At 41.0% G+C, this 27286-nt stretch overlaps 1 protein-coding gene across 2 annotated transcripts in view; it reads right to left on the bottom strand.

Moving 5' to 3' along the window:
* Positions 1-27286, bottom strand: part of LOC136436245 (glycine receptor subunit alpha-2-like) — a 49420-nt gene that overhangs the window by 5700 nt on the left and 16434 nt on the right. For both annotated transcript variants that reach the window (XM_066430051.1, XM_066430050.1), the window contains 5 exons: positions 26070-26137; positions 22155-22375; positions 13713-13795; positions 13280-13414; positions 1253-1617 (listed from right to left, as the gene is read on the bottom strand). In XM_066430051.1, coding sequence (XP_066286148.1) covers positions 1253-1617; positions 13280-13414; positions 13713-13795; positions 22155-22375; positions 26070-26137 — 872 coding nt within the window. The remainder of the gene's footprint in view (positions 1-1252; positions 1618-13279; positions 13415-13712; positions 13796-22154; positions 22376-26069; positions 26138-27286) is intronic.

The following is a 27286-nucleotide window of genomic DNA, read 5'->3' as shown; positions in this document are numbered from 1 at the left end:
TTAATACGAGATTTTGTCAATTGACTGTCCTTTCAGGGCAAAACACTGTTACAATGTGCAGAAGCGGAAGAAAAGGGCACGAAGGTAAACACGGGTCTTGTTAAAAGTCGATAGCAATCGAAGCAAATTAAGGTTAGTACATGGGGGACGACAATTTTTCAGCAAATTCAATTATAGCTGATTTGAGTGACGAGGGGTAAACAATATGTACATCCTAGATCAGGGTTGAAAGGGCTGTTGGTGTACGTATGTTAACCTACCTCATACGGGTATACCTGAAGACCGGGTCCAATATATAGCTGACAGAAATGTGAAGATGGAGATGATTAAGGACCATGAATGGTTGTCTTGGAATGGGGGTGAAGTGGTTTGGATTTAAGGAAATAGACAAAACGTATGCTTAGTCTAGACCGATCATGAATATAACCTGCATAAAAAGTCAAAGTTGCTCCGATATAGAGCCTGACAGAAGAGATATATCTGGAAAAAAATTGAAAACAGTTTGCAGTGATTTTCTTTTGATTGCCCGGTAATAGTGTAATCAGTTTCAGCCTTTTTAGGCAAACCCTGCCGAATCCTTGAGACTACTGATAAAAAGAACATTGCTCTTATTGTAATACTTCATCATTGAGCTGTTGATTTCCCTTTTCTTTCCCCGAGGGGAGAACGTCTTCAATAGGATATTTTTTGCCTGAATATTTAAGCCTTTGTTGCCCAATGTCTGTTATACAGTTGCCTTTCTTACTCTTCTGTTGCGACTGCGTAGGATTCACGAAGCTATTGTTTGGTATGTGACAATGTGTTGCTTTATGAGAGGCTTAGAAAGCCTAAGAGGAATATCATTGTCTACCAGCTCAATGATGTTATTATGCAGTTTGTGGCTGTTATAAGTTTTTACGTATTAATATTAATTACACAAAACTTAAATCTAAAGGCAATAGGAACCACGTAACACACGTGTGCATAATCATGTAGTATATACGAGGTAATAAAATTGGTTGACGTGAAATCAGTTTTATTGCAGACTGTTCAGAATCGACATATCCACCAGATGCCATTGCAAATGTCCATCTAATTCTCAAAGAAATTTACTTACTGCATTCCCCTTGCAGGTGAAAAATGTATCAGATTGATTCACACACAATGATTGCTAAATAAGATCGCCCAGTTGACGTCGCTACAGGGAAAAGTGAAATGGTAACAAAATAGAATGAGATGGAGTTAGAGTTGGATGAATCTTGGGACTTCCCACCTTCTTGTTCTTTTGTTTCCGTCTCCTTATCCTCAGCAATTCTTTGTCTTGCCTGGAGACGAAGTTAACCGCCGCAAACTCCAACAGCGCAGCGAATACGAAGAGGAGGCACACGGCCATCCAGATGTCGATGGCCTTGACGTACGAGACTTTGGGTAGCTGGGCACGAGAGCCCGAGCTCTGTGTGGTCATGGTGAGCACTGTGGTTATTCCAAGAGCCACACGAGCAGGGGCAGCGTCCATATTGATCCAGAAGGAGACCCAGGACAAGATGACAATCAGCAGGCTGGGAATGTACGTCTGGATGAGGTAGTAACCCATCTGACGCACAAGGTTGAACTGCGCTTCAATACAGGTAAAGATACCTGCCAGAGAAATGGGGGAAAGCAGAAAGACAGGTTTTAGAATTCAGTTGGTTTAGAAATCCATTGCTTGCGACTTTTACGGACATAATCAGATGATGGTCTTCTTTGTGGGCGTTGCCGCCTTTACTACAGCATTCTATCATATGTGAAGCTATATATAGTACTATAATGTAGATATTTTTGTGTTTCTAAATACAAAGTACTTACATTATTGTACAATAGAGGTTTGCCAATGTTGGTGTACATGCATAGGAATGTAGCCTATGTACCTTATTTTTTTTCATTGTGAGATCTCACGTTTTGTTCCACGAGACAAAACTTATAAGGTACCATCAAAAAACACCCAGAGGTAGTTGAAAGGCCAACGACCTTATCAGTGGGAATAAACGTGCATTTACCAATTTCTGGCGGGCGGCGCGCCCAGCTGCCGTTACTGAATAAGTCACGATTGGGGGAAGTCATTCCAAACGGTACACGGCGAGATTGGGGTTAATGGCGGGGGCATGGTCTTATATCTGCACCGGTCTTTCTTGCCCCGAGCGCCTGACATTTGTACTTTCCGATCAAACGGCGCGTGCAGGCGAAGAAACGGAAACGGAGGTACATGTTTCTCGTAAGCTGATAAGGTTTGGCATTTCAAACCAACTCACGTTGAACTGGCTGCTCTGTACGAGCATGCAAATTCTAACAACGTGATGGAATTCTAACAACATCAGCTCAACAAACTACCCAGAAACTGTGTTTTTTGTAGCCTCATGTACATGTAGATAAGTGTCTCAATTTAGCGTTATATCAGGCTGGGGACGATAGATGTAAATAAAGTGGTTGCACAAAATATGCGTAGCAGTATACAATACATGCAATGCTTTTCACAGAACACAACATTGAGACATGTTTTCAATATTTGCTACTCATGATTAGTTATCGCTTATGCAAATTGTGCATATTTTTATTCTTCCCAGAAAGAGAAGCCATTCGCGCTAAACCATAGGGCATCATCTCTTTACAGTAGTTGTCCGTGGTTCGTTTTTATATACCGCTAACTTGTCATTTTTCACTCTCCATTTACAAGGAACATAGATGGCGTGTGGTTTTGTTAACAACCCCTGCGTTGTCAATCATCAAAGGAGACTGTCCAATTCAGTCAAGAAATCGTCTGCGCGGGGTCTGTGGATACGTGGGCATCATACTTGTCTTACACTAATTTCCTGGGTTTACATTATTGTATGTTATCTTTTTAGTTCTTGGTCTGTCACCAGCATTAATGATATGGTCTTATTGATTCTAAGAAGTAGGTAGGCCCAAAAAGAAGTTGTCAAATGATGCTATTGCTTTACTTTCAGTGTCGCAGGTTCAAATCCGATATCAGTAAATTGATTTTTTTTCTCTATTCTTGCGGCAACGGTGGCTACGTTTGCAGGAAATGTGGGTCCTAAACAGTTTGCCTGCTTGAATTATATATACGATTACTGCCCGGTTGCATTTGTTGAGTTTGGCGTGACGTAATTGCCAAGTTACTTGACGTCAATGCCAATGCCTGTTGTACAGTTGTCGTCACTACTAACATTATTTGTTTTATCGAACTTCTGAATACATAAACCTGGTGTAACATCCTATCGCACGCACGAGTGCATACATCCGTGGCTCAATGGCAATGTGATAACCTATCAACACTGCAATCTAATTTCGTTGAGGTATGTTGGAGTGCCGTGCACCGAATGTGTTACTATTCCGCGTGGGCTCCTGTTGCCAGCGTGACTAACATGATTTAAATCTGCATCTCTATGCGGTTATCCTTACACCCACACCAGATATCGATATTCCTCTGCGTTACTGAAATAATCCGTATCAGAAAAAAAGATCTCTCGAACTATATATATGACATAGACTGGTTGGTCGTACATCGTGGCGCATTTGCTGAAGGAATTGGTATGACGACGTAAGGATCATATAAGGATAAATACAAAAGAGAGAGAAACAATGACATGGTCTTGATCAAATAAGGATATGGATTATTCAATAAGGATATATCGCTCCTTATGTGAATGAGTGGTGATTGCAGGAAGGACGTAATTTGAGACGTTAGTTAGTTATGGAACAGCTCTCCTTATTAGTATTCACTACTAGAGTCAAAAACGATATGATAGTATGGATACCCAGACGAAACTCAAAACCTCCTGCAATAGCACACACGTTGCAGTTGTGATATCATGCCCTGTCCTACTCTTCGACTCTGGATTCATTTTGTGACGCACTTTCCTATTCTGCTCGTAAACTGAACATCTATATGTTCTCCTTGTTACATTACATCAACCTTCGGAATAAATTTGCAGCTTAACGCAGTGATTTGCCGCAATGCGATGACAGACTTATTGCCACGCCGGGGAATCATATTTGCGTGGTAGCAAATGCCGGTAATTTGAATCGATCCGCCACATTTGCTGAAATAAATAAGTGCTGAGAGAATCAGATTTGCACATGAAGTCTAATTTCATTTGACAACTTCTCTGGGATCCCAGTGGACCTGGTGCTCGGTAGACTTGCCAAGATTTGGCATCTTGTGTTGCTTAGCTGTAATACTCCTTTTTATTGTTTAATATTTCTTGCATGTCATAGATATTGTCTAAGTTATCGATTCAAGATGCAACACCTAATAGTTACTGCAGGTACACTTTGACATAACAGATTTTTTTGTAATTTTTGCAGCGGAAAATGATTACGTAGCCGTAATACAGAAATTTTGATTTTTGGGACTGTGTCATCAGGCATACCTGTCACCCATGTTCAACATGTCATAACAACGCTGTCACCCATTCGTGACTGGGATGTAATGGTACGTACAAATTTGCTCAGGTTCTTGGAAACATGTTCCGGTCGTTGGTATCAGGTGTGACAATTTGAATCTCGCTCACACACACTTATCGCAGACCTAAGTACGTCTTAGAATGATATCATCTTTTACCGCTGATTGCCATGGATGGCAATGGTGATGGTACTCTGCCTATCCCACAAACCATTACACACACACACACATACACATTCATAACGGGATCGTCGTGTCAGCCACATCCCAACCTGACCGATTCACACTGAGATTCCTTCCTTCTAACAGCCGTATATGTAGGACATGTTGCCTGAAGCAAGCAAACGAGCAAAAGGGCGCATGGGTCCGAAGCTGTCAATGCTCTAGACACGTACACTATACGTTGATGAAGGTTAGACATCCAGGTAATAAGTTTAGTGTACGTGCGCCAAAAATAATTACTCAAGCAACTGGATAAGATTTTGAAACAGACGTTTCAGATAGCATCCACTGTCCAGTCACTGACGAAAGATAGCGGATGCTATCTGAAACGTCTGTTTCAAAATCTTATCCATGCAGTTGCTTGAGTAATTATTTTTGGCGCACGTACACTAAACTTAGCTTTCAGTATGATAGTTCTTTGACTCTTGAACTTTCTTATCTTCTATTGCATTCTTTGTCACTTGTCTAAGGATAGTCAAAGGTTGTTCGTAGTTGACATCTGACCTTTCGCGTAGTAGGAGTGATAAAGCAAGTTTACACAATGTATTAGAATATCATTTTTGCAACAGTACTAAAGGTATTGTAATGTGTACTTACTATGACTTATGAAATTCATTCATCGGGTTTTTACCGCTAGAATTCGAATAAAAAGTGTAGGAAAGAACTTTGCCACAAACTTGAGAGCCAGATTACTGACGTGGCAAAGAGTGTCATTCTCGAATAGGACTGTTTAGCCATGAATGAGGATTTTACGTACCATGGTCAATATTGTCCGACGTAGGCCACATAGATATATAAACTTATGTAAGACTCCACAAGCGTGCCTTACAGGTGTCATATGGTCTGTGACCCGCACTGGAATGGGCGCGGCGGAAAAGTTAAGATGCGTCTATGATGGACAGTCTGGGTCCACAACTGGGTAGCGGGATGTCATAATCGTATCGGATTGATGATGTATTCGGCGCAATGTGCGATTTCTCATCACCACCGAGCGGATCCCCGGCCTATCTGCCGCCATCAGTCAGCGCATCGCTCCGCCGGGGAGAGGCTCTCGGGGAGCATCTGAAGATGCCAATCTCGTAACCTTCCTTCAAATGGTGGCACAGTTCATTTCACAAAAGGGCACCACTTGAAATGAGATGTCATGCAGGAGATCCTCTGCAATCCTTCATGGGAGGAGCGCTGTTGTTTGAAAGTTATTGCTGCCGAGGGCCGTAGCGTTTAGATCACCGTCATAAAAAGTCCGGGCGCGTCCTGCTTGCCGACCTAACGGCACCGTATGATAATTAAAGCCTTTCATGTGTCCACGTTCAATGCTCCGGTCAAGGTTTTCTTTAAGCGACTTAAGACTTCGCGTTTCCTGAGAGTTGTGGAGAATCAGTAGCAACAACAGGTGTAATTGAACAGCCAGGTTATGTGCAATAGGGGTGTTTATGTAAATTTTTTTTGTTCGAAATATTGAACCTCGTGCAGCAGATTACAAAATAATTACCAGTGATTGTTTTGTGCACTTACCAAGATCCACCGCCACAATGAGTAGAAAGCGGTTTGGATTTGCTATTCTTTGTCTAGCATTCAATTGTGACGGTCTGCTTTGTTAAAGGGCGTGTTGACCTCTACCACTGGACAAGTAATTACTTCATTACTGAACATCTATATTATCAATATTATATAGGATGACGGAAAGCATGGCTACTGAAACATTTACAATGGCCTCTGAACCGTCAGTTGTTGCGAGAAATAGGTGTAGGATGAACTGTGTTGGAATTTTCCGTCTTAATTCTTGATTACTCAAGATGTTTGAAAACAACTTCATTGTACGCCCTACGCACAGTAACTGGGCAAGAAAATACATCGAACTTTGAATTACGCCACAGTACGTTAACTAAAATAAGGAAAATTGGGTAAAATGCCAACCTCCTCCAAACTGATATGATAGTTTTCCTTTTTCTTTTGTCCAGCGCAGTTGATCATTGGGGATTTTGGGTTAGGTTTGGAGACTCATCTATGTTTACAAATTTGCTTGAATAGAAATTTACCATTTGGTAGAATAGCTAACAATAGTAGTCATACTAGGCATTGAATTCTTCGTCAAGATGTAGACCTGAAATATATATTTGCAAATTCGTTCCCATCAGACAACAAGAGAAGTATGTCTGATTATGAAGAGCTTTATTAAATCAAAACATTGGTAAATTGCAAAATCGTGTAGTCACCCTCCCTCACAAGTTAAGGCTGATGGCCTAATGAGATTTTGCATTTCAGATTAGAGACCTACTTGATACCTAGAAATGGATTTTTGATCCATCAGCAACCACAGGGGAAGCTTAACCACGAGGGTTGAAAAGGGACGTGATTGGAAGGCTTCGGATGTCTCCATACTCATCAGCCTGATCAGACGATGTCCGGCTCTAGTCGCTAGATGGGCGTACGTGTGCGAACATCGATTTCTGTAGCGGTAGGGTCTCGGGCGCTGTGAGGTAGTGTGGCACGCTTTCGTGCACAAACTTGCCCGGTCAATATGTGGTAATATAGCCCATCTGAGGAGAGATAATGCGATCGATGCAGGAATAGGCCCTGCAGACCCAAAATGAGACAGACGTGATTTATCCCCTACATCAGCTGTCCCGGAAAGTGTTTCGATTACGTCAGTTTCAGGCGAGGCAAATCGCTGAGTCAATGAGTATCTACATATTTTTACATGCAGATATGCGTCTTGTGCCACTTTTTACACTTACGGCTCGTGAATCGCTGCTGATTGCGTCTGATATAAAACGTTGCTGGTGATTACATATCGACTGATATTTGCTTCCTAAAACTCAAATAGAATGATAGTATTCGTGGTGAATGAAATGTCCCATTCATGATTGTGTATGATGAATTTACAGGCAAATATGTCATTCTGCAAGGTGGTCTTAATATGAAGTGAATATTGGTCTAAAATCAATGGATGAAAAATGATTAAACTTATTTTGCTCTCTATCAATGTAGGATGTCGTCATGTAATATGTTGAATGTCACGTCAAGTCACTCATGGGTCCATTCAAATCCATTTGGAAGTTATTTACACTAACAGTTGACGAGGAGACTATCATTGTATCTAATGCATGATTGTGGTTATGCTTTGTGCGGGTAAACAGTGAAGGTACATTCACAATAAAGTTAAAAGTTGGAACTGATTTGCTTGCACAGAATGAGCGTCTTGTAAACTAGGCAGTTATAAACCTTTTCTAAGGACGCCTTCATCCAACGTCTATAAAGCAGTAGCTCCAGATGCCTGTATTGGTTGAGGTTTGCCTAGGCTGACCAAATGAATTATGTAGTCACCGAAACGATGCAATGTTTGACGTAAGCACGTGTCTGAAAAGTGGGTTAGCCAGCCGAAGTCACCAGCCCAGATGGATAGGTATACCTTTGCGTCTTGATTTCCCGCCGATTTAATTTTGGTGGTAGGTCACAAGTGCTGATTAGCATAATCACCCCATTGTGTTCTGATGCGTCGTGAGAACGATTGCATTAGAGGCACGGGGTCGTCTCAAAATACTCCCTGAAGATGACTTGGGGACTAATAATAACAAGGCAGTAAAATGTACAAAGATTTGTAGTGCTTAATCAACAGTTATATTCTGCGAAACCGTAAACTGTTACATTTATCTGTAAAACTGGAAAACAATTTTGCACTGTTTATTTTTAATGTCGTTGATTGGCAGATTCTCAACCCTTGTATGATGCTAAAACTTAACGATGCTACTATAGAGATAGAAGTCAAATGGTCGACCGACCGACCATCCAGTCTCCTTCTGCTCTAGAGCTAATGAAAATTGGAACCTACGTGCACCAGCTTCAAAATTACAATAATTACTAATTATACCCTACTGGATAATAGCAAACTGAAGACACCAAAAGCAAATACGGGTTTTGTATAAAGGAGAAATAGTATTTAATAGTTTGGGTTGAGCTTTAACTGACGTCACAGACCGCTATCTCTTTGTAAGCTAATTGGATGTTCAAACCTATAATTCTTTGAAGCAACACTTGCAATAAAGTTTTTGGACGGTTCAACTAAGTGAATAGTATACGTCTCTCCCCCCCCCCAAAAAGCGATCAAAAGGACGGTCTTACGGGACCGAAACGCTGATTATACGGCGTAAAAATCAGGGAATGGGGAGGCTGACTCGTGAGTCAGTCTCCCCCTCCGGTCGCCCTCTAATCATCCACCAATTTTCCTGGAAGTCACGTCCTGACAACGGTAAGGGCTCTGCACACGTCTCGATGAGCTGCCGTTTCAGTTGGAGGTAATGATCGCTGATGTGTCGGACGTGAAGTTGGGATTTTTCCTGATGATGCATGCCCATGAACACTACACGGCGTGCGTTATCAAGACGTACAAGTTATTCTGGTCACTCCCTTCCATTCCAAGGGGAGAGAACCAAAATAACTACATGGCAAACGTCCGGAGACTGAATGCCCTTACCAAATCATTCTTCTCCACATCCTCTAAAAACAGATACCTCGATAAAAACCATTTGGTTACTTTTATGAAGTAGTAATGAATATAATTTTTTTATGTGATGACATCTGTATCTATATAGGCGGTATAACCGCCCTTCGGCGTAACATACCAGCTAACATATGTTGTGGTCACCCCCACGGAAATCTACGAAACTTGCAGTAGTTCATCAACTACCGGTAAAGTAATAGAAGGAAAGAAATACTCGAATTGTCTTGCACTAGCGGAATAAATACAGATCATTGTAAACGTAAAGCATGAATACCGAATATTAATAATGCGATGGAAGTCTATTTCCCCAGATCATCTCGAAATAGTCAACATGCGATATCATATTTTTTTTGTCCAAGCCAAAATCTAATCCACATGTTTTGTCTCGAGTAAAAGCTGTTTACGAAGAAAAGCAAAAACAACGATAATCCATGACTTGTTGAGGTATTCAGACCACTTGAAAACGCTGCCGAAAACATATCAATACGCTCCCGACAGATCGGACGTAATTACAGTAGAATCCATTTATTACGGGTACTCTGTGACGCCGACTGATCTGTAATACGGATTACCATCACTGCTATGTCTAGGTCATTAGTTTGGAAATGACTTGATACATGTTATTTAGCAGCGTTCGGAGCAAATGCAGGTTGTTCTCTTTATCATATGTGTAATCAAACAATAAAGAGTGGGCAGGACATAATTCTCAACATCTTCCTTACAATGTGGATCAATCAAACTTCTGTTACAGAGCCCAGAGTGGTACCTTTAACCCACCCGCAACTTTCCTTGGTGGGATTTCAAATACAAGTGATACTAAAGTGGACCCCATTGCAAGGGCAACGCATATCTACTTATCAAAAGTGTTTTATGGTTACAATACTAGGTATTCTAACTCAAGTCAAGTCACCAATGAACGTAGACCTTTAGAAGCCGATAACAGTATCGCCTTGATATTGGTATGGGACACATTACGAGCGGTGAAATAGACGAAAGCTGACAGCCATGCCATTTTGCAGACATTACGCCGTCAACAAGCCATCCTGTGAAATAGGATCCGTTCTGAAGCTTTCTGATATTCATCGACTTCGAGACAAACGACTAATAAAGCTGCGTCTGGTACCTTCATTCCGCTTGCATCTGATGGAAAATTACGCAGTAAATAGGGAGACGTCACCGTGAGAATTGTTCCTTATAAGAAATATTTACAGTTACGAAAATGGAATGGGTTTAAGATATTCCGACTTGGAATTGTCGGATGTTGAGCTATTTCTACCCCCGGGCACAATCGATGGGAAGCTTTGCCAGGCATGACCGCGAGGAGGTCATACATCCAACCGTCCTAACCAATGCTTGCTTTCGGCCCGCTGTCAGTGATTATGACAAGCACAGAAAATCACGATGTAGTAGGTGCCAAGAATAAATCAGCATTTTCCAACTATTTCATACCAAGAATACTCTCCTAGTTTAAACAAAAAACATTCATGGTTTTGACAATGCAAACAACATAGTTAATCCTGTGGAACCTCCTATGTCGTAACAAATAGTTGCTAATACCAGGGCCTCACTATAACAAGCAGTCCAAAATTACATTTGGGATTCATAATCGTTCATCCAGGAAATGACGTTTCTTATCTCCATTTATAGCTGCAATTATATCACAGTAACTGACGGGCTTTACATGATACCCTTGTTTGACATTGACCACTGACCCTTATAGTAGATCACTTGTAGCAGAGCCCTAGACTTTTAACGAAAGGGTTATCATATCATGATAACTAGTAGTAATTTTGTATATGCTTGCTCTGTCATTGTACCACCATGTTTGAATTGTTTGCCTTTTACTGAAGTTCTTGTCAGTGTGTCAGTCAGTGAGACATTTAGAAAAGATAACTGAAGGTAGAACATTTGGTGAATAATATTCTGATTCTGGTGACCAATGCCATTGCTGTAACAAAATCCCTAAATCCCTTAATACCAATTAGGAAATATAACAAACATTTCTAACCATGACACATCATAGAAAAGCAAGGCATGAAACATACATATACATGTGCTGCAGAGACTTATCCCATAACGAAACGTATTGCTGTAATTACAAATCAAAGTAATCAATCGCTGTCTTCCTCCCTTTACTTTTGATGATGTATGCCTAAGCACGTAAAAAGCCAATTTCACTAAGCCCAATCCAAGTTCAAATGTTATATCTGTCTGGGGTCCCAGAGTCACAAAGACGTCGTTTCAAATTCCCCCTATAGGAATAGAGAAAGAATCGGCTTCTTAAAGGATCAGCAGTCATTTAAATGGGTCCAAGTCTCTCGTAGTCACGGTCCACGCGTAACGGCAAAATTACCAAGCAATGGCATGTAATTTAACCTAAAGGGCGGTAAACCAGGCGAATTGCATGCATCCCCATGCACGGGGACTTATGAATGCCTTTCTGTGGTAGTGCCGTAATAGTTACCCACTTGGTGCTGTCAGCTAGCAGGCTTTAGCTTCCTCGACAGCACCTTCAATCGATTTCTAGATTTCGACCGGAGTTCTTGTACTCCGCAGGGAGTTTTGGATGCCTTTTAGTAAAGAACAATGCAGGGCCACATGTATTCATCTGTGTTATACATTTATACGGCTTTTGAGAACGAATCGTTTACACAGGGGGCTCTTCAGTAGGCTTGGAAAGGAGTCTGGCAAAGAGGGTTTAAAGTGGCGCACATGAAGCAGCCTTCAGATAGTGTTATATATATATATATAGAGAGAGAGAGAGAGAGAAGAGAGAGAGAGAGAGAGAGAGAGAGAGAGAGAGAGAGAGAGAGAGAGAGAGAGAGAGAGAGAGAGAGAGAGAGAGAGAGAGAGAGAGAGAGAGAGAGAGAGAGAGAGAGAGAGAGAGAGAGAGAGTGAGTAAGACACAGAGAAAGAGAGAGGGGGAGCCAGACCAAAGGGGCTGTTACAAAACGGAAACGTTCCGTTGGAGTGCTTAGCTTAGAGCGCAAAAATAGAAACAGGAGCACAGAGTAATTAACGACGGAGTTAACCAAGAGGGAAGGCAGATTCGGACCACTTCTTTTTGTACTTTTCCCGATCAATACGGACTCTAAGTGCAACCCCTACAAATCGAACGTTGGTTCTATCCTGCTTGACAGGTAACCCGAAAGGGAACTCTTTTATATTGGAATGTCGTTAATAGAAATGCACTATCCTTACGCACGGTAGACTCCCTGCCCTTCACAGTTGTAAGCATTGGTCAGACAGGTCCAATGCAGTTAGGGCAGGCTACTCTGTGGAGAAGAACCTGCCGAGATTGCTATCTAACGTTATCTATCACACCGACCGGCGATGTGCACGCAATGCGTTATGTGCAGACGTTAGCAATGGTACAAATGTATTCACATTGCGCTGCCTTTCCAAGGTCCTAGTCATGAATAAATTTATGACTGAATGAATGAATGAATGAATGGATATACGAAGGATATCATGGCAGCAACAGCTTAAGCTCATTATACTTTCAATACTACGCATGTGATCAGTCAAAGCATAGAATAGAATTCTGTTGGTGCTAACACTGTATATAGAAAGGTACGACAGCTGAAGGATGTACATTATACCTTGGTATGAAGGTTAGACATCTATAGGTAATAAGATACACATGGTATCATTTACTCAAGCAACTGGGTAGAATTTGCAAACGACCAGACGTTTCAGACAGCATCCGCTGCCTTTAGTGAGTGACTCTGGTGTCATCGACGAAAGGTAGCGGATGCTGTCCGAAAAGTCTGGCCGTTTTCAAATTCTACCTTGTTGCTTGAGTAAATGTTACCTTGCGGTTTATACTATAGTACCCTCTCTAGGTAATTGAAGGCACTGTCTACGTTGGAAAGGGGTATATTGTGTCATAGGTAATGATGCAGTAGCCGTTGTCATTTGTAAAAGTTGTTGTATCATCTGTTTATAGGGAGCTACTTTAGCTAACCAGGGATTGAAGGGATTCTAACATTCACTCAATGTGTCCGTGTATCCAGGCTACAGCGTAAGTAAGTTAAATATTGATGAATATATACAGGGACCCTTTCAGAAATCCTGTTGAATCGATCCATATCGATCCTGTCGAATGTTTTTGACTGTAACACTTGTTTACTCACCTGTGTTGTAGGTCTTATCACATCGCGTCAGCGTGTATCCTTCCACCTTGAACTGGGGGAGCTCCAGATCTTCTGAGAGTTGCACCGGGTTGTCGTTCTTCCATCTAAAATTCAGGTCCGACGTGCTGTACCCAACTGGAAACAAAATAACAAATATATCTCATTTCTCTAGAATCAATCATCAATCTTCTTGAGAAAGTATTTCATATTTTCCGAAAAAGGATAGGAAAATATGAAATATTTGTAAATTGTCATAACCGGGCAGACAGATGATTGTAGAATAAATGGAAAATCTCACTGTAATTATCACATAGCCAGCTAATGTAAATTGTTAAGTTATGAGATTAAGTTTCTGGTCATTTTGATATGGTGACGCAGAACAGCTGTAAATGTCTTAAAGTATGAAGTATTGGACAATTCTTGTTGAACTTACAGCTTTCCAGCTGCATGTTGCATTGCTGCCGGTCCATCGGGAACCTCTGTAGTCTCATGGGGCAGGCAAGTACCAACGTCAGTCTGCGGACAGAACAAGGTAAACAATGTTGTCACTCTGTGCCATACCTTAACTGTACAATGAAGTCAACGATATTGAAAATTGTCGGATAGCATATAATAATTGTTCCCAAGAGGCTGTAGTGCAAGCTTCGTTCCCCTCACCACTGACACATTCGATGCCAGCCGCAGGAACTTGATATGTTACTCTTTCATCAACAAACTATCCAACACCAATAACAGTATGATAACGGTCTTCTGATGTCAGATAGCAAAATAGACATTTATTTTGTTTTAGAATATAGATAAATTGTTGTATGTACAGTTTACTTGTGTCTTTGTGTTTGTACGGCTGTTTTTTATGGGTGACATACCTGAAATAAAGAAATTCAATTCATTCAAAACGCCCGAAAGAGTTGTGCAGACAATACCGTTCAGCGCATTGTAGGTTAGTCTGGCGCAGAAAATCAATGGTGCTGGAATCAGGTCAGACGCTGCCACTGGACAGAAAATCTCCTTAACTGCGCGGAAGCCTGTTGACGAATTTTCACAATACAAACCCGGATTTCCCGTAAGACGCAGCGATAAGTTCAATAGCTATGGCCTAGCCTTGGGGCCAAACGTCATTTCGCCCTTATAATAAATCTAGAAAACCTCATGCATTTACTATGGTAACAGTGTTCAATTCGTGTTATATTTATTGTATATTTTCAAAATGACGTTCTGAGGCGTTGTTCAAAAACTTTAAAGCAGCAATAGTTTCAGCACCAGAGACAGCTTTTATGTAACCTGACTTAAATTTGTAATAAAACTCCTTTCCAATTTATTGCGAAGGAAGTAGAAACCAGATAAGGTAGTGGGCATTTATTTACTCTAATTAGGACTCATGTATATACTGCTACCAGTTAAACGTAAACTAAATTTATATAAACATGAATTTCCGTAGAAAGATACATGTATATATTGTGGAATTTACCGCAGCAACACGTATAGCAGACTTCTAGAATACGTTTTTGCATCCCTGGAGGGAACTTGATTGGGTTTGCCTCCAAAAGTACAAACCTCAAACATATCAAAGCATAAATTTCCCCTGTGTAAGTCTCATATTGAAAACGAAGGAGAAAGGAAGCTGCTCATTACAATCAGACGTAGTCTTGCATGGCGACAATAAGAAGTTCAGCTAAGGTCATAGGCTGTCACTTGTCTGCAGACTGTCGGAATCAAATCGTGCTTAACCGGGTGGCGTCTATGATATAACGTTAGCCCAGAAATATGATGCTTAGTGTTGCGACAGATAAGGATTAAAGTGACATACAGGATTGCCCCCTGTGGTATTGTGTGCAGATATGTTTGCATTCTGAAGTCCCTAAGGCCGATGTCGTGTCACTTTGGTACAGATCGTTTAGTCCGTGTCACATGGGGTATCTGTGCGATAAGAATTTCCTCTAGCATATATTTCCATATGGCTTGTCAGGTTGAATAATGCGGTTAGCTCGTATCGCATCGTGCTCGTTAGCGCATTATTCACAAAGGAGGTATCCTGGCGCCAACGGGAAAGGGTGGAACGAGGGAATGCTGACATAGCCGTCGAAAATAATACACCTCCAAAAATAGCTCTGCAGCAATGGATTGTCCCGTACAATCGTCGTATTTCCCGCACAAATCAGTCAGCCATACTCCATTATACACAAGACTAGAAAGATTCAGATACATTCCAAAAATGGATTTATGTTATGCATTCATCAAAGTTATCTTATGTTTTAGGTTTAACTTGATAACGTCAGGATACCTCTAAGAACTGAAGTAGGTTAGGCATACTCTTATTGGCAGCTCTTGCCCTAAAACTTGTCAGAAATACCCTAAAAGATATGGTAATATACTGGCCTGACAAGCACTGGCAACATAGGTTCAATAACAAGTACATCCATCAAGCGTCAATTAATTAGCCTTTATAGCCCCCAGTAGTTAATCATTTCTTGAAGTTTGCAATGTCATAGTCAAAGGGACCGAAAATCAAATGCAGCCATTGACGTCATGTCTTCATCAGTTGGGTATATTGATCACTCAATCAACTTCAGTTCATACTTTATTCATGCCATAAAAAGCTAGCTAGTAGCACACCAGGTGTACATAATGTATAGGATTTACACTGCGTCGAGAAAGGTATTAGATTGTCAACAAAATAACAAACAAATGAAAAAATTATTAATCAATTTAGACAAGAAAACATTTGAATCGACCTTGTCATGTATGATCAAAGTTGAAAATAAAGTTAGCACTTTAAAAAAAATGAAAATAGATGAACGGCATATTCTGTCCCCAAGACGAACTCAGTAGAGTGTATTCCAAGCCGTCAGACGATTGAATACCGTATAAAATCTGACGTTCTGCATAAAAACTTAAAAGGGGCAAATGTAGTAAATAGGTTCTATGGGTCTCAAAAGAAGAGACATTTAAGCAATAAAGTTTAACTGCAGACACTAGACTCACTTCACAAAGTTTAAACGAATACAGTCTTATAAATTAATTCATGTACATCAGAAGGTATGCATACGTAGCGCGGGTAGTTCACACCAGTTTGTTGTTGATAGATGATATGATGCACACACAAGCAGTAGTTCTTGACAGGTATATCGCCTTGTAGAATTTACATCCGTTAAGACCACGTGGACAATAATAGTTAAGTAATTGGAAATCTGCAAAGGAGTTGACTGCACGGAAAGACCGATAAATCAGCAAGCTGCGCAACATAGGGCTCAGAGTGGGAGAGCTTTATGTTCCGGCATCCAATTCACACGTTGGATGGAAGATCGCATTTACGAGATTCGACAAGCAGATAAAACCTTCACCGCGCCATTCAAGTGCAATGAGGGCATTTTGTTCCAATAGGTGGCGGAAATATCCCCATCAAATTGAGATGTAGGCAGCGTATTTCTATTCCCTCGATCGGGCGCGCTAGAAATGTCTGGCGGTATTTCTTCCCCGGTGGTTATTACAAAAGTGAACACTTTTTATCGCACTTTATACGGCGGTAGGGTCGGCCACTGCAATGGATACCGGAATAAATACCAGAGGGCTGACCACGTCAATTTGTCTTACGATGCGCCAGTATATTTTTCCGCCAAGGGCAGGTTGCCCATGGTCGGCCATTCCAAGGGCATCTCTGCTGTAAATCTGTTTGCACAGAGGAAAAGCAATTTGTCTGGCGGGGCCGGTAGAGAGTTCATGCTACCTTATGACCTTTCCAGAAGTCTGTGCTAGTCGTCTGAACAGAGATTTTAGGCTACCTTTTCCGTTTACAACACAGCAGTTGCTTTTTTTATTACATAGGAAACATGTGTTCGAGCGATTTGTTCGCTCCGTGTCCGGAGCGCCGTATCAAGGCACTGTGGGGATCTTTTTGGATAGACAGAGATTACAGTTTCCTGGAAAAAGCACGACCTTAGGGACCAGCTATCGATAAAGCGCAGTTCCTTCCAAGGTGCATCTGTCAATTTTCTCGTTCACTGCCAAACAAGAGAGAATAGTAACAGTGGCGCCATGTCTTTTCGCTGCACCTTTTAATGCGGGGCATTTGAAGTCATCATTTCATAGTTCACCAGCAGCACCGGTCTGATCTATTTGTGACATAGGGTCGCTGTAAGGCGAAGGCCATTTACAAATGGCTGTCCGTCTCTTCATAGTGGCTGTATAAATCACGCTGTTCAAAGTTCTCCCTCAAAAGCAACCGCCTGGAATCAGCACAACTTAACTGGTTTCAGATTTGGTACAAAAGTTGTCTCGGCGATAGTCTAGTTACAAGTATGTATGCTCTTTTACTGCTACTGTCTGCAAGTGACGTAAGAACATAGAGGAATCAAGGTATCATGGATATAAGAATCATTATAGTTTCCAAGAAATGTGCTTCACATAGTAAATATGTAGCATTCACAGAAGTATTTTTATGCGGAAGGTTAGTAACTTTGAATTGCCACTTTAAGTTGTTTATGGTTGATGAAGTTGCATAGTCAAACGTGACAGATTTACACCTCCCGTAAATTTGACTGTGTGCTATGTCCATATAGTCAACGCATATTCAATAAGGCGACGACCATTGGTGGTTTATCAGGGTCTCTGTGCCATTAACGATCGAACAAGGTATTGCTGATATAATGTGTGTTTGATGTGAAAACCCCTTGAGGCTTGCATGGGCCTCAGTTGTACCTTCTGCGAAGATATGTATGGAAGATACCGTTATATTATTACGGCAATAGTGATAATGGTGTAATGTGATAGATATTGTTAATAAAACTACCAACAGGGCAGTAATGGAATGATGCTAAATCAATCCCCAGTTGCATACGTAGTTGTTTATTATCGCTTTATGTAATGGAATTCTAAATTACAAGACCAAATTAAGTCAATATGTTTTCCACTGCTTCTGACCGCAGATTAATTTGTTTACAAAACAGTGTGGAGTAGTCTAGGGTGGGCCTTTGTGATGAAGCATGGTACCGGTATTGATCTAAAGGTGCGCGGACAGGGCGGGAGTACGTGCCGGTAGAGCAGGGTGGCGGGGTACGTGATGGGAGATTGCACATATATTGGCAGATGAACTCTGAAGCTGAGATGATCTCTGAAGCTGAGATTTTACCCATAGCTGCTTTCAAGTCTTCACATTTAGATCTTCTTTTTATATGAAGTCATGCCGAGCTATGTGTTGTAATGCATTGGTATTGGTATGTGCAAATAAATGATAGGGGTTATTGTAATAAAAAAAAGATTGCATGGTATTTAATCTCAACGCGAGGTTGAAAGTTGCTTTCTAGATATGCCAAGAATTGCTTTCCGATAATTTTTGAAACTTGATAAAACTTTCTTTCGAAACCGGTACTACTACAAGTTTTAAACATGCAGATTTCAACATACGAGCAGCAGTAATATCGGTTCTCAGAAAATATATATCCTGGGGTCAATGTTATGTTTTACCCATTTGGAATGTATGGCATTACGGTAATCTGACATCTATAGTCAATGCGACTGAAGAATGTATTTGTGTTCGTAAACAGGGAAAATGTTAGGCATGGCATTATTCTGATAAACCTTCTTTCATATTCATGTAAGTGTGTCTGTTTAACATTATATGCTTAGTGCATACGTTTCATAAACAAGCATTGTCACAATAGCGTCTCCTTTCTTTGCAATTTCTAAAGACTCAGCATGAAATCTAGCGATACCTTACCAATAGGTTTAGCACTTGGAAACATCCCAATGTGGAATTATCCATTAGCGCTGACTCAACAGTAGCATCAAACCCAACAGGGTACTGTGAAGCAGATGTATAAATGAACTTTTAATGTTGGGCTCAAGGGTAGCATTACTAGGAAACGATGTATGTTGCCAAATGCGGTTCCTCACAATAGGAATTTTCCATCATTCTCCTTCGGCAGCAATGCCAAGATAATTGCTGCTGTACAGATGGTTTTAGCCTGCCTTCATGCCATGCCTGTCCGAATGTGTGAATATCAGGACAGGTAACTACTTGGAACCTTCTGTACACCGAGGAACACCATGATAACTTTAAACTTTCATTTGCACCCCAACGAACAGCAGTACCAACGAGACAACGCCCCAACAGACCTTCCGCCGATGATGTGTGATGTTGACTAAGCATCTGTCACCGTATAACTGACACTCTATGGACCCTGCGTCTAACCTGATAAATTCTAGCGTGCGTTTGCTGTAAGTATGAGAGAGCAACACATCACCAACCACGGGCCCCAGTCCCTTTAAACAAAATTCCAATTTTTCATGCCATCTTTCTCAGTTACGGCTTCATCAGAGAATATTGAAACATGATCCGCACAATGCAAGTATCTAATATGAAATTCCGATATCGCCTGCTCGGGACATTCATTTACATTAAACTCTGACAACCGAGAACTTGATTCCGCTTGTTCGGGTGGAAATAATGAGAAATCTGAAGCCATACAAATCTTTAATCTGTTCTCTTTTAATCCTTGGAGCCGAGCCATTTATTTCATGGAGTAAATTGCACTGATTTAGTGGTGAGGATGAAGTCTCGCAGGACGCGGCAATGCCTCGCGGGACAGGTTCGCGTAAAGTGAACGTGTAGAGACTGGAGTGGGATTTGCCAGGATTTGTGATTGATATAGGGACCACACAGGCCGCCTGTCTGCTGTCTTTTATCACGTTATGCACACGTAATGGTGACCTACTACCTTGTAAAACTTCAATTGTTCAAGCACCCTAGTGAGCTCACAGCAAAGTTACTTATCTGCTGGAAAACTAATTTTCTTGTAGGTTACACCATCTGTAACTTTGTCAATAGTGAAAGTAAAGTTTGATCATAACTCCTGTCTTGCTGTTTGTGTCTAAAAATACAGATTGTTAAAAAAAGGTTTGACAGTCTAAACGCAAAGGGGAGATGCGTGGCAAATTATACTGTTCTATAACTTGCTTGCAAATGCTTCCAAAAGCTAGAAAACTATTGCATATTTAGATGTTTCGTTGCGAATTATACTTCTACAGAATACTGATTAAGATTATTACCCCATACATCTGATTCACGAATGCCTCTCAATGGAATGTCAACGGCCGTCTCTGAACTTTTTCTAGTCAATATGTACAAGTCCCTCTTTAAAACCTCTTGATCCGTACGTTACAGATATGCCTACTTGTCTTCTGTGCTTCAAATGCCATAAATTCCCAATGCGACAATGTTCCAACTTCAGGCCAATAGATCTGTGGATAGATTGATTTAATTCATTCGGCCTCGCGATTGCGTGTCACTCGAGAGGAAAAGACCCGCAGAGCTGTCTGAAGATCTGTCATTCAATTGAGCGAAACAAACGCGGGCATCTCGGCTTAATGATGACATGCGCATTAGCCATGTATCAATGATTTTCGACGCCTGGGGAAATACTTGGTGCGCGGTAGAGGGGCGTTTGTGTTAATCCGATCAGACGTCGGGGCAGTGAAAGTCCTTTGTAAGGGTTTTAGAACGTCCCTTTGGATACCATGGTAATTCTCTGATGGACACGAGGGAGATAGACTAATATGCTGGTCATGTCAACAGCTAAGGGGAGCATTCCTGTCTATAGTGATCTTTGCATCATATTCAAAGCAGTTACAATTTGACCTGTAAAATGGCAATACCTGCTCTGAAAGTAGATTCCTAATTACATCAAACATGTCTTGATAGCAAAGCACATGGTGTCTTACTTTGATAGAGCAGAATAGTATGGCTTTCTTTTTTAAAACTATTTGCATGGCTGTTTTTGCTGTTTTGTTTGTTTTTACAGCAATTGGTTACTGGACCAAAACCGTACTAGTTTAGATTATTTCAAAGAGTAAAAGTGTTCCTTTGCTGATTCACTTATGTTCAGTACTCGAAGTAGAATGAAATATGGATGAATGAGCGTCACTCCTGATAATGACAGCACGTATAGAATGAGAAAGATTTGACTGGGGAAACCGCGGAACTAAGTAACCGCCCATGTGCAGCCTACACCGAGACGTTTATGACATAATGTGACTTTTGATATTTTGAAACTGATCCGCCACCATTTAACGTGGTTACGTGCCTGTCGCTGTTCAATATACGTGGAAATCAAGCTGTCAGTACAGTTTAATGGACTGATGAAGGTATCTAGCGCCTCGCAGTGGTGAGAGGACAGGGCATACTGATGCCGCAGAGCAATATCTTTGCGGTAATTTGAACGGTTGTCTTTTTGTAAGGTCTTGGTATTGAGAATATTGAGCCGTGAAGCGGCAGTAATCTTGAATCGCGTTTGCCCCTGCCCTGGATTCGGGTAATAAACCTGAAGATTTTATTGCTTGGAACCATTCTGTGCCAGCTGACCTAGTTTCTAGTAGATTGTCCTATCTAGTTACTGGGGCTTGGGTTCCGATCATTTCACGATCTTGTCTTCGATGTGTATCATAATACAGGTCGGTTCCAAAATCCAATCTCGTCTGCCTCAGATTGTGTCATACTTGTCATAATCATAAAAATCCATTGGTACCTTTTTTCAGATTACCACCATCATCCGAGAGCATTTGAAATACACTCACGCTGAATGTAATAAGTAGAAATCTAAGTTCCCATGGTCATAATCAGACGTCAATGCGATCTAGACTGCATGTAGGACGGCTATTCTAATATAAATCCCGCTGTAGTAACTTGATACTTAAAATAAGCCTTTCAAAAAGTTTGAGAAGAACTTTGAAATTTCTTCATCCATCAAACTGAATTTGAAGACAGTTAATGTGTATGAAAAGTGTAGTTAGTGTCCGAGTTGGTATTCACGAATCAACATCAAAACGTCTGCATGCTTTGTATCGGTGTAGGTGCGGTAAGCGGTCTTGGAACAGTTCCTACCTAATACTGTAGAGGATGTCACCAGCTGGGGAGATTCTCAGGAGCTTGTTTTCTGTCGTCACCGCATGGAAGTTCGCTCCTTTCTCGTTCGCAAAGAACAAGTCGGGGACCCAAATCTTCCTCAGTAAACTCGTGTCGAGACTCAAACTTTCGTTGTAATCCATAAACTTCAGTCTCGGGTCGTTCCACCGCTGTCTCAGGAAAATGTTCACCCGGTAATCCTGAGTGCACAAAGGACGGGGGAAGTGAGTCAAACGAACCGTTACTAAACGTGCAACCAGGTGTGACCGAAATGAAAGCCCATGAGGCAAAAATTGCAGCACAAATTGCGCAGAATGGGCCGCCTGTCTAACACCGCACGCATCACTGCGCGCTCCTGATCATTTTACAGCAAATGTATGCAATACGTTAGGTGCGTGGAATACTGATCACCCCAAAAGTAGCTGACGCGGAAATTGCACTATTAGCAGAAGCTCGTAATACATATGGTAGCAGATATTTCTTGATGGAAGTTTCATTGCTACATAAAAGTTAGAGCTGTGTACAGACGAATATTCGTGGTCCGTCACAACGTGTTGAATTTTATAATGTTGAATCTTTTACATAAAATGAAAGCAAGGAATAAGCTTTAGATTAAAAACCTCATATTTGTGTAATTTTTTAGTCTCCCCCGGTCGCTGGGAAAATAGTAGAAATTGGCCAAATAGAGTCAAATGTTTGAAGGGAGTCGGCTACGGAGAGAGGGTCAAATTCGCAACCGAGGACTCATAATGCGCTGGAAGATGAAAATGTTACTTGTAACAATAACGTAATAATCATACCATTGGTACATGTAATTATAAATAGATTTGCTAACATTAGCAATGATAACTGATATTGGTATTACTGACGAGACTATTACGACTGATCTTTCTTATCTTTGAATTCTAGTTCTTTGCATACTGGGTCATTTTTTCATACTGTATGAAGAATACCTGTAATTTTCACATACCATAAAGTTACGTAACAACCGCAAATGAATGGAAATCACAATAGCTTATATAAGGGGGCGTTGCTGAAGCTAGACAGTTGGTTGGTCGATATGGATCACATGAGTATTTTCGCAGAAACAACTCGTTTATTGGCTCAACGTGTCCATAAATATAACGGAAACGACTGCTGTACGGACGTTAACCCCCACAACTCGACTTTAAATTCGACAGCCCTAGTCCGATAATCCTTCCTTGTAGAGCCCCAGGTGCGCCAAGGCACCAGAGGTCGATTTTTCAACAGTCGTGTAGTGAGGTGAACTGCCATGATGTTGCTTCTTCTTGACCTGGTGAAAACATCTGCATTCAAAATGTCTCGTGAACTTGGCCACTGTGGATACAGTACTAGACGGCCACTCTCCCCTTTGAAAGGAAATATTACTGCATTTAGCCATATACAGAAAAGTGTGAGGTAAAAATAAGAGCATAAAGTTAACTCCAAAATGTTTACTTCAAGCGATTGCGTGTGTGTAAGATAGAAACGTTATTTAATTATGCCGCCAACATAAAAGCTTTTCAAACATTAAAAAAAAAACGGAAAAAAAGACTTGATCTGATACGTTTTGTCATTTTACATAATACAAATATTGGTATGTACAGGATATGTTTTTGCGTGATACTTACGGATCAAATGAAAGATTTACAGCCCAAAGCTCGATATGGTACGTTATTCAAAACCGATATTTCTGTCGTTACACATGACGGATTACTCAAGTGTAATGAGTCAACACATCAATCACAGCGGTTCTCACGCGTACTATAATTGATCCGCGACCCCTTGTTCTTTCTGAATGATGAATGATCCACAGCAAAATGAGGCTAATTAAATTCGATAGGGCTTTTTATAATCTTCACACAATCAAGGGATAAACTGCTATTGTTTTACTTATGTACTTTCGCGGAAGTTAGCACATCTAATCGTGAATTAGTCTCTACCAGGCCCCCGTCCTATCGTTGGGAAAATAGTAGAAATCAGCCGAGGTACTCCGCTACATGTATACACAGGGTAGGTCCGCTATACAGTGAAGCTCCATTATCGATGATGGAGCTTCACTGTATAGCGGACCTACCCTGTATAGCGGAGTACCTCGGCTGATTTCTACTTTTATCCCAACGATAGGAAGGAGCCTGGTAGAGGCTAATCGTGAATAAAGATTCAAAACAACCTGTGCAACAGGGACTTCGAATCTGGTTGACTGAAAAGTTGCAAAGCAGATTCTCTAACGGCATCTACATGACGATCCGTCGACTGATCTTTTTATTGATTTTGACCAGCGATGAAAAAACGTGTTAAGATTGCACCCCTCATTCAGCATCATTTTCTCTACTAATTCAGTCTTACTTTTCTCCTCGGCCTAAGCTACCTATTATAAAATCTTTTTAGCGTCCTACGTGGGGAAATGTTATGCAAAGCTTGGTGTGTTGAATTGTAGATATGAACTACAATACAGCAACAAGATTTATATTCATATAGTGCCAGCCTGCCAGGCACACACCGCTGCCTGGCAGCTTAGAATTTCTGCCGCTTCAAAAAGAAAGTTGTGTTGAAATAATATCATTGATATATGTTATCGAGGGAATTGTGAAGATATTTGGCGTATGCTTCTTCTGGAGAAAACATTGGCAGTGAAGATGTTGAATGGCTGATACTTGGTACGAAATTTATAGAAAATTTGGTATTACTTTTGCACGTAACAGAAAGACGACTATTCATGATGTCAAAGATGTTTAACCTGACTGACCGCTGATTGCTGGACTGGCAAACACCAATGCATCTTCGCACGTTAGAAATACATCAAGTGATAATGTAATGTCGTGACGGTCTGTGTGATGAATGAATGCCATCATGTGATTGGACACGGCATGTAAATCTCCACCCAGGACCCAGGATAATGTGATTGTCGGTCACAGGAGTCATCTTATCGCTTACCACATACCGTGGGGTTGCCGAGATCGGCGGGAGATAGTGGCTAACTAGTAGCGGCTAATGCTCTGTTAGACCCTGCCGTACTGCTGCTATAGACTTGGTGTCTACTTGGGTGGGAATGAGTCAGATCGGTAATTAATCACATCTATCATAATTCATATCTGCTGCGTCAGCTATTAACACAATAGTGTGCCAGGTATCGTCTGGGAACCGCTTGTAATTTGGCTGCTTCTTTCGATTAGGGGTCGTGTCAAAAGTTCAATGTTCATCGCTTACCCTGAAATCGCACAGCACGTTAATTCTATATCTCTCTCTAGTTGTTGGTCTAATCCATAAGGACTTAATTTGCATTGAATTGACATGAAGAGAGGATTAAGGTATTATACGTTAAGAACATTACCGCTTGGAATGACTCCAAGGTCTTTTTAAGTGAATGAACCACCAAACCTTAAGATTAGGATTAGGTCTTATAGTTCCTTGAGACTACCCATTAGCTAGCATGAACGAGTACGATGGATGTGGCACACATTAAGGGAAGACCGATGATCTTGTCTATTGGAGTAAGTTATCGGTGACAAGAAATACACGAGCCCTATCTCATAGGTCACAGAGACGCCCTCCATGTCATTCTCTAAGAGCTTGTGTAACGCTGTAAACGTCATAGGAAGTGTTATCTTACAATTCATGTGGCTGCTGTGACACTTATATAACGGCCTCTTCGAATAAACTGATTTAGTGTAAGCTCCTTGGTCAGGTGGTTCAAACTGATATGTTATGTTATGTTATGTTATGTTATGTTATGTTATGTTATGTTATGTTAGACTCAAAGGTCACCACTGGTATTGCAGTGACAGTGTCTCAAGGGGTGTTTTCATCACCAGGGCATTCATCGGGTTATGAGGCATAATACTGTACAGTATGTGGTTGCCTGATGAACAATGTAAATGTGTATTTACGTACCATTGTAGTTTCGGCGATTGATCCAAAGCTGTTCACAAAGATGTCAACAGACACGTTCACAGCCTCACCTGGTGAAAACACAATTGGAAGGAGATATCAGTTGAGTGTGCATATTAGGAAATTAGTGTACTTATATTTGGTAATAAAACATAAAGCCCCACCAGGCTGATGAATATCTTGCACCAATCCCCTTTGAGCTTACTGCTGCGTTTTCATGAGGGAATTATTGAGATTTTAGCATTTGCAAAGAACGTTGGAATACTGAATGATAAGTATGAATATTATATGAAATGAAAAAAAAATCATAATGTATAGCAAGTGTTATAGGCGCAACTAGAGTTTATCCGGTCGATAAATATTAATTTCTCATGTATTTGAAATACCAGTTCAAAATGGTTTTCATGATTTGTGTAATACACAATGGTTTTCAGACTGAAGAAGCCACGAAATTGCTGTTTACACAATCATATCAAATTACATATGAGTTGTTCCTTGCTATATGTCTTTAAAGGGTATGTACAGACAAGGAATAGCCTCGCAGTGCCATTGGATAACCCCTAATCGATCGTTCTATGTTCCAGGAAAAGCATTCCTGGAATAGGTTTAGTTTCGTACTGAAACGAGGGCCTGTGAACAATGGTTCTGTCAAAGTTTTGCTCAACGTATTTGCTTTCTTATAACATATTTGTGTCTCTGAATAAGTAGGGTAATAGTCGGCCAAACTGTACAATATATATCGTTTGATAGTGTATCAATGATTATAAACAGTGTTTCTGTATGTGCAAATGCAATGGGTTTGAGTGAATAATGTGTTTTTGTTCAAATGTGATTGGTGATCCTGTCACGAACATGGCGTCCCTGACATTGAATCTGTTTCTGCCTCTGGAGCACTGCCAGAAAGTTTGCATTATTCACGCTACCGATTGCATGCACGGGGAGGAAGCTCCATAGATTTGGGTTTCGCAGTCGACGTTATGCTGCAGCCAGACTCCCCTCCCACACACATTGAACTTGCACTGCATCCAGCTGCTACAGTAGCGTCTAGCTGCATTTACTGCCGCGTATTGAGCGAGTTTATAATGTAGGTTCATAGGAAGCAGCAAAAGTACGAACGCAGGGCCCTTATCATCATGAGAAGTTCGAGAGTCCTGTACATCATCGATACACTTGTATCGTTAAATAAGATGAAAAATCTTGCATATTTAAATAGAGCATAA

The sequence above is a fragment of the Branchiostoma lanceolatum genome, chromosome 6 (assembly GCF_035083965.1).
Source record: "Branchiostoma lanceolatum isolate klBraLanc5 chromosome 6, klBraLanc5.hap2, whole genome shotgun sequence".
NCBI classification, from domain to species: Eukaryota; Metazoa; Chordata; class Leptocardii; order Amphioxiformes; family Branchiostomatidae; genus Branchiostoma; species Branchiostoma lanceolatum.
Note: the sequence above shows the minus strand (reverse complement) of the source record. Positions and strands in the feature narration are given on the sequence as shown.